Genomic DNA, 8452 nt, shown 5'->3' with positions numbered 1-8452 from the left:
GCCATTTAATTCTCTTTCAGCGCTCGTGTTGATAGGGTAGCGGCATAACTGGGCTTGCTCTCCTACTCTCGTCATGTTAGATGAGCTGGATTCCTCTATGATGAGTTCGGACTCTTGGTCGATCTACTTTAATCCGCGGGTTGGGTGATATGCTGATAGATCAGCTTATATAGTAGGTTCTGATGGGTTTTGAGTCTGACTCTCCTATCATATTCAACCTCAGACTGGGTTCACGGTCATCAATATATATATATATATATATATATATATATATATATATATATTTATATATACTTAAAAGCAAGGAACATGGTGTTTCCCGTCATCTTCTTGTTCTTTTCTTGGTTTAATTCATATCTAAAACTAGTCTTTATAAATTCATTGTCTCACAATGGTTCACCAAACTCCCACAAATTAAATATAAATCTTGTAGTTTGCTCTCTTTTAGAAACACAGTTGCACAGCTGCCTTTATTTTTTTTTTTCCAATTATTATCATGGCTTCTACTTCTTCCTCAACCTCTCCATGCAAATACGATGTTTTTATTAATTTTAGAGGCGAAATCAGATATGGGTTTCTCTCCCATCTCTCTACAGCCTTCCACCAGAAACAAATCCATGCCTTTACAGACGAAAACCTTCATAAAGGAGAAGAGATCTCGCCATCTCTGTTGAAAATAATCCAAGAATCATGTGTTTCTATTGTCATTTTCTCTGAAAATTATGCAGATTCTCCATGGTGCTTAGATGAGCTTGTTAAGATACTTGAATGCAAGGAGAGTTTAGGGCAATTAGTCCTGCCAGTTTTCTACCATGTAGATCCAACTCATGTTCAGCAGCTGACTGGGAATTTTGGGAAGGCATTTGGTAAATCTGTGCATGGAGAACAAGTTGAAGGTCGTTTACACAAGGTGGATGCTTGGAGACATGCTTTGATGGAAGTAAGCAATTTATCAGGATGGGATTCACAGGATGTCAAGTAAGTTGATCACCTTTTTAAACATTCTTTCCTTAGCTTATTCCAAAATCAGAATCCTAGTTTAATTATTCTTTAAATTATTGACGTGACTAAAATAATTTCAGTTCGAATTAAGTTAAACTTATTCGCTAAAAATTTTCGGTTCGACCCAATTATGTAAAAATAATGTTAACTCTTATTTAATCATAGGTAACTGATATATTTAATTTTAAAGATAAATAATCCAATTGTTAAATATGAGATTTAGATTTAAATAGATTTTATTTTACATTAACAGTTATAAAATCTTATAGAAGCCATATTACTTTTAATTATTTTATATATGTTGTCGTTTTAGATTTATTTTATATATGCTGGAGATTTAAAATGATATTCCGTTTGGTTAAATAACATTATTATTAATTATTTAAAATTTAAATATTAAATTAAAATACGAAATAAGCTTATTTTGATGTTAATTGGTATTAGAATTGATAGGTCACTAAAAAAGTCCTGACTTATTATTAATATATATAATTAAATTATATCATTTAAATATATCTAAATAAACATTTTTTAGTATCAAAATTAATTAAAACTATTCAAATAAAAATAAAATAAAATAAAATTTCGAGTTTGTGAATATATGAGCTTCACACATCATTGTCTTCCATAAAGCTGTCCAACCTTAAACCTATAAAGCAAAGTAAAACAAATTAATTAAAATTATGGAGCAACCAAGACAGTGAAAGATAAATAAATTGGTATATTGGGTGAAGCATAGAGATGAGAGCGAGTGTATTGGTTGATACGTTGGGTTCAAAATTAGAAAATCAATTAAATTAAATTAATTTAAAATTTTAGTTTAATTTTTTATCTTCTTCGGTCCAATTTAATTTTTATTTTTAAAATTTTTAATTATTTTGATTTAGTTTAATTTTAATAAAAAAATTGTAATAAAATCGAATCGAATCGATTAGTAATAATAATATATTATTAAAAAGAGATTAGATAATCATTAAAATTGAAATATTTTAATTAAATTTTAGAATACTAAAAATAAAATATAAAAAATAAAAAATTTATTAAAATATTCAACTGATCAAACCGACTCGAATTGAATTGAATCAGATCAGTTTGATTCAAATTAATTTCTGTCCAAAATTAATTTAATTTTATAAATACTAAAATTTTAACTTTTAATATCTTTGATTCGATTTAATTTTTTAATCGAATAAATTAAATTTTCACCTCCAATAAAAAAGCAATAATACATAGATTAAAAAAAAAATTTGGTGATATAAGGGAAGAGAAACAGAGATAAAGAGTTAGAGAGAGAGTAAATATAAAAAGTGATTAATTTAATATTTATAAAATATAACATTTTAATCTTCAAAATTTATAAAGTATAAATTAAATATTGAATTCTTGAAAATTTTATAAAAGTAATAAAAGTCAAAGATAAAAAATAACATGAAAGAGATTTAATAATAAATTAGTTTTAAATCTATAGAATTTTTCTGCAAATTTTATTTATTTATTTTAATTTATAAAAATTTAAATCATATTAAAAATTATCACTAATTTATATGAAGTTAATTATAAATTAAAAAATAGAACTTATTGTTATTTATGATAATTTATTGTTTAAATGTGATTAGGTACGAATCTAAATTAGTAGAAGAAATCGTTAACGATGTTACGAAGAAATTTAGTCATATGTCTTCAAAGGATGATTCTTACGATGGCAATTTGGTTGGAATTGAATCACGAGTAAAAAAAGTAGAAAAATTATTACACGACAAGCAAGTTGTAGGAATATGGGGAATGGGAGGCATTGGTAAAACAACAATTGCCCAGGAAGTATTCCGCCGAAACATCACTAGTTTCGACAGCCATTGCTTCGTCGAGAAGGTCAGGGAGACCATGTTGAAGCAACCAACGATCGATGTCCGAGATCAAATCATTTGTCGACTGTTAAGACAAAAAAATTTCCATGAAGACATATTGGATTTAAATTCTTTTATTAGGAGAAGGCTCCAAAGCAAGAAAATATTCATAGTGTTTGATGATGTAGATGATCCAAATCATTTGAAAAGATTAGCAGGAGATTGCAGTTTGTATCATGAAGGAAGTAGAATCATTGTAACTAGCAGAGATTGGCAGGTTCTTAAGAATGTCACTACAAAAGAATGCATATATGAAGTTGATAAATTAACAGATTCTGAAGATCTTAAACTCTTTTGCATGCATGCATTCAAGCAAAATCATCCCAAGGAAGGATTCATGGAGCTTTCCATTAAAGCAATCTCCTATGCAGGAGGCAACCCATTAGCTCTTACAGTTTTGGGATCTCATTTATTTGATATGGAGATAGAAGAATGGAAAAGTGAGTTGAAAAAATTGAAAGGTGGATCTCTGAGAAAAATTCAAGATATTATGAGAACAAGCTATGATGGGTTAGAGAAGAATGAGAAGAAAATATTTCTTGACGTTGCATGTTTCTTCAAATGGGAGAATATATATTCTGTGAAGAAAACGTTGGAAGCTTTTGGTTTCTTCCCGAAAAGTGCAATTCCTCGGCTGATTAGTAAATCTCTCATAAGCATTTCATCAATCAATGAAGTGGATATGCATGATTTGCTAGAGCAACTTTGTAAGGATATTGTTAATGAAGAAAGCAAACAACCTGGTGGACGTAGCAGGTTGTGGAATTATGAAGATGTTCATCATGTGTTGACAACAGATACAGTAAGTACTGAATTAATCAATAAAACCTTCTTCCATTTTTCATATTTGAATTTCCATGAAAATGTTGCTGTTATTTTATCAGGGAACTGAAAATGTTGAAGGCATATTGCTTGACATGCATAAGAAGGATAAGTTGGTGATAAGTTCCACAGCCTTCATGAGGATGTGCAATCTTAGATTCCTCAAAATTCAGTGTTACAATGGAGGACAAGTGCTTCTTCCTAATGACCTTGAATTTCTTCCACAGAAGCTAAGATATCTTTACTGGAATCATTATCCTTTAACATCTTTGCCATTAAATTTTTGCCCCAGGAATCTTGTGCAACTTCATATGCGTTCTAGCAAACTCATAGAATTGTGGAATGAAGAAAAGGTAGTAGAGTTCATAACACTACTATAATTGTAAATTTAATTTGTTAATTCTAATTGTTGATATTTTCTCTTTTGTTACACAGCCACTTGGAAATCTGAAATTGATAGACCTCAGCTATTCTGAGGATCTGATGAGGATTCCAGACTTGTCTGCCAGTGCCTCAAATCTTGAGTACTTATTTTTGATGGGATGTAGAAGTTTAGTTGAGATTCCCTCATCTCTTCAGAATCTGAGCAAGCTTACTCAACTAAAATTAGATGAAACTGGAATACAACAACTGCCTTCATCAATTGAACATCTGCGTCAACTTTTCAATCTGTCCTTGATTTGGTGTACAAGACTTGTGAATCTTCCAAGCACCATTGGCAAATTAAAACGTCTTGAAGAGCTTTTTCTATGTGGATGCTCAAAGTTACAAAGTCTTCCAGAAAGTATCAAGCAACTCACAAAGTTAAGACGGCTTAATTTAACAGGTTGCAAGAGCCTTAAATGGTTACCAGAGCTTCCACCACGTTTGGAATACGTGAACGCATCAGACTGTATCTCTCTGGAATCTGCATCAACTTCATTCCTTTTCCTAGAACATGAAGATGAAGATGAAGATGAAGATGGTGAAGCAGAAGAAGAAGAAGCAGATAAAAGTGAAGATGAAGATTATTTTGCAAACGACAAATTTCTTGTGTTTGGAGATTGCATCAATTTGAAACACAAGAAGAAAGTAATGGAGGATGTTTTTGAAGCACATCTGTTGGGTCAGAAAGCGAGTTTATACATGGCAGGAAGTGAAATACCAGAAACGATGAGATTCAAGAACAGAAGTGGATCATCTCTTTCATTCAAACTCGACCCTTGTCGTTTAATTGCCTTCTCTTTCTGCGCAGTGATTCCCACAGCTGTTGTTGATCCCACAAATTATTATTTTGATCTTCGAAAGGGCATCACATGCAGAATGGTTTTGATGGGCAAATCTGGACAAAGACATAGCCATGATTTCTTTCTATTTGGTTATCGTCTGTCTTATTTTAAGTATTCATCAGAACACGCAGTGCTTTGGTTCAGTGATAATAAGCTTCAATCTGTTGATGAAGAGTGTTTCGTTGAGGCTTCATTTCACTCCACTGATGAAAATTTAGTGGAGATTATTGGGTGTGGGATCCATCCAATATACAGTAGAAATAAAAAGAGAAGCAGAAATGATGAGGAACAGCAACCTCCACTTCAAAGATTGGACAACTGCCATGATTTTTTAAGTCTCTTGTGTCACCCACATAACAACATTAAGAGAAGGATCATAGATTATGAGGAGGAAGAAAAGGAAATGGAATTGGAAGAGAAGGCCTCAGCACTCAATCTAAATCTCTCTCTTTCTCTTCCTGGTTTCTCTTTATAATTCTCTCTCTCCAATTACTTAACCCTACTCACCATGTATGTTAATTTATTATTGAAAAATTCACTGTTTAGTTTATTTGGTTTGGAAAAATTTAATCAGTTGATTTTTTATTTTAAAAAATATATTAAAACATTTATGAGGTATTGTAAAAATCTATTAATTAATTATTTTAATTATTTTCTTCATTAAAAAAATTATTAATAGTTGATTTTGTTTTATAAAAATATTTACTAATTAATCTTTTCGTATTAGAATATTTGAAATTTTTTTTAACACAAAATAATAAAATAATAGAGGTATTAATGAATATACTTTTAAAAACTTCAGAAATATTTTAATTTACTTTTTAAAATCAATAAACTGACCAATGAATTTTTTATAATATAGGGATTAAATAGTGATGACCGCCGAATTTCTCACATTTTGGGACGAGATTGAACTCTGAAAAAGAATAACCTATCAAACCACATGTACGTAGGTCGGCCCAACATTCCTATAATGTGAAGTGAATTGGACTGATCACGCACGAAGGGAAGCAAACCCAATCACCTCGCAGCCTACCGGGAGGAATTAAATAGCCACCTGGTATAGAGGGATACTTTGACTCATCCGTTATATCTGGGTGGCGGTTATGTGTTACTAGAGAATAAAAAAGAAGGAATAACGTAATTCTCCCCGACTAAGTTTACATTCGGTAAACTCTATTTTCTGAATTTTAGAATATCAAATAGAAATTTTTTTTTAATTATTTTGCCCATTCAATTATTTCTCTTCTTACAAATAGTTGCAATTTCTTGCAGCTCTACCAGCATCTAGGCATAGAAATGTGAAAATTATAAGAATCAAATAGATCACAATACTTCGATATATATTAACTTCTATATTTCACTTACAAGTGATGTTGGTGCCATGGTAGGATCACACGACCCCAACTGCGCAATATGCTCAATGTCATCTTCTTGGCAGAGATTCACAGCAACTACATCAGACAAGAATCAAGGTAGGAACTTGTTTGAGAAAGAATCTTGAATTAATGCTTACCTTATTAATTAGCAACCATCTCTGATTTCTGACAGAAGAAAGCTTTTAAGGAGTGCTTGTGTTTTACCTGAGGCTTAATCCTTTCACCAACTGATCATGTTAAGTCCCATGCACGTACATACAGTAGTATCATAAAATTTCTCGATCATGACAGTTCTGCCAAGGGAAAATATGCATGAGGAGGCGGTGGACGGGAAGGTTGAAACAGTAGAGACATCAGAGTAATTTTTGCTGATAAAGGAGGCTAATCAACAAATCTCAGCCTGGATTTGCAGAGAGTACGTGGTTGCAGAAGGCCAAAAGCATAGTGAGAAGGAAAATGCGATTGGGCAGCATGAGGAAGAAACTCCAGCAGTTCACAAAATAAGAATATGGCAATTAACTCCAGCAGTGCTTAGCATATGATGACACAGCCAGGAAGGCTAGCAAGTGGGTGGGTGGGATTTTTGTCATTAGGCATTTTGTCAATAAAAGTAAACATTAATTTATCCATATAATCATTTCCACATTGAAAAGGACACACACCTTTTTATTTCTTTGAAAATTTTATTATTTAGCCGAAAATTATTAGTTAATCATCTAATTTAAAAAAAAATTAAATTTTTTTGAAATTTTAAATAAAACTAAATATAATTTATTTAGAATCCCATCTGGCTAAAATCTTAATTTAAATAATAACAAAGAAAATTCTTTATTTATAGAAAAACTTTACCCCTCCATCCCCGTAAACTTCCGATGTGGGATGGGAAATGGTTCAGCAACTAATTTGCCCACGCATATGTCATCATACGTGGATTGTTAGGCGATAAGCGGTCTATGGTCTAGTGGTTAAAGCTTTGGAGCTTTCTTTGCTGTGGTTTTTTGAGTTTCATTTCCAGTAAATAGGTTTTGTTGAAATTTATTTTTTTTCTTTTTTATTTTTTTACTATTTAAATAAAAAAAATATTATATAACAAAATATTAAACATTTTAAAGTTTCAATATTTATTTATTTATAACTTTAAATATTATTTTTTTATTAAATACTATTTATAAAACTTCTAATTAATTATATAAAATGTATTTAATATAATATTAACAATATAATATTGAGTTTAAAAATTATTTATTTAAATATTTATATTAAATTTTATAAAAAATTAATTAAAAAATATATAATAAATATATAATCCTATGTATGAATGATACCTAAGTGAGGGAGAGAGTATTTCTATTTAAATTACATAATTTTGATTAAAATTATATAAATTTTATTGTTAATATTGAATATTTTTATATTAAATTTATTAATATATTATTATTTAATTTTAATTAAATATATAATTATATTAGATTATTTTGTATTATAAAAAAATACTATATATATAATACAATATATAAAATATTATATAAAAATAAATACAAGAATAATCAACTTAAATTATATAATTATATATATATATATATTATACTCAAACTTTATCGATATAATTATATTAATTTAGATTTAAATTATATAAAAATTTTAATTTATAAAATTAAATAAATAATATTAAATATGAAAATAATTATAAAAGTATATATATAAACATATAAAAGTAGTAATAATAATAATAGCAAATTAAAAGATATTGAATGTAGATATTTTTTAAAGGTATAAAAAGAGTATCTACTAAACTAAACACTACTGAATTTAAATTTAATTCGTTTATTAAACGAGTCAAAAAGTTGAGTTTGAATTTGGCTCATTTCAAAAATGAATCAGAACTGTTCGAACTTTTATCGAGTCGAGTATCGAATAATTTGATTTATTTATATATTTTGACTAAATTTTATGGATGTTTCAAATGTCAAAAAAAAAATGAAATTTTTTTTGTAAAAAGTCAATTAAATACACACAAGCATGCTTTAAAACATTTGTATAGAGACAACAATCAAATATAGCATTTGTATAGAGACGA

At 29.2% G+C, this 8452-nt stretch overlaps 2 protein-coding genes and 1 long non-coding RNA gene across 3 annotated transcripts; 2 read left to right on the top strand and 1 right to left on the bottom strand.

Moving 5' to 3' along the window:
* Window positions 1-358: 358 nt before the first annotated feature.
* On the top strand, window positions 359-982 carry LOC122721216 (disease resistance protein RLM3-like). The gene has a single exon (XM_043960727.1). It carries the CDS (start codon window positions 497-499, stop codon window positions 980-982), a length of 486 nt encoding a protein of 161 aa, XP_043816662.1. The 5' UTR covers window positions 359-496.
* A 1648-nt stretch (window positions 983-2630) lies between these two features.
* Window positions 2631-5551, top strand: LOC110624315 (disease resistance-like protein DSC1). Its single transcript, XM_043960654.1, has 3 exons — window positions 2631-3708; window positions 3791-4081; window positions 4164-5551. Exons 1-3 carry the CDS (start codon window positions 2677-2679, stop codon window positions 5469-5471), a joined length of 2631 nt encoding a protein of 876 aa, XP_043816589.1. The 5' UTR covers window positions 2631-2676; the 3' UTR covers window positions 5472-5551.
* A 708-nt stretch (window positions 5552-6259) lies between these two features.
* LOC122724802 lies at window positions 6260-7080 on the bottom strand. The gene is made up of 2 exons (XR_006352247.1): window positions 6580-7080; window positions 6260-6450 (listed from the first exon to the last, which is right to left on the bottom strand). It is a non-coding gene; the product is annotated as an uncharacterized LOC122724802 (long non-coding RNA).
* Window positions 7081-8452: the final 1372 nt, after the last annotated feature.

This window comes from Manihot esculenta, chromosome 10 (assembly GCF_001659605.2).
Source record: "Manihot esculenta cultivar AM560-2 chromosome 10, M.esculenta_v8, whole genome shotgun sequence".
In the NCBI taxonomy this organism is placed as follows: domain Eukaryota; kingdom Viridiplantae; phylum Streptophyta; class Magnoliopsida; order Malpighiales; family Euphorbiaceae; genus Manihot; species Manihot esculenta.
The sequence above is the reverse complement of the archived record's forward strand: the minus strand, read 5'-3'. Positions and strand labels throughout refer to the sequence as shown.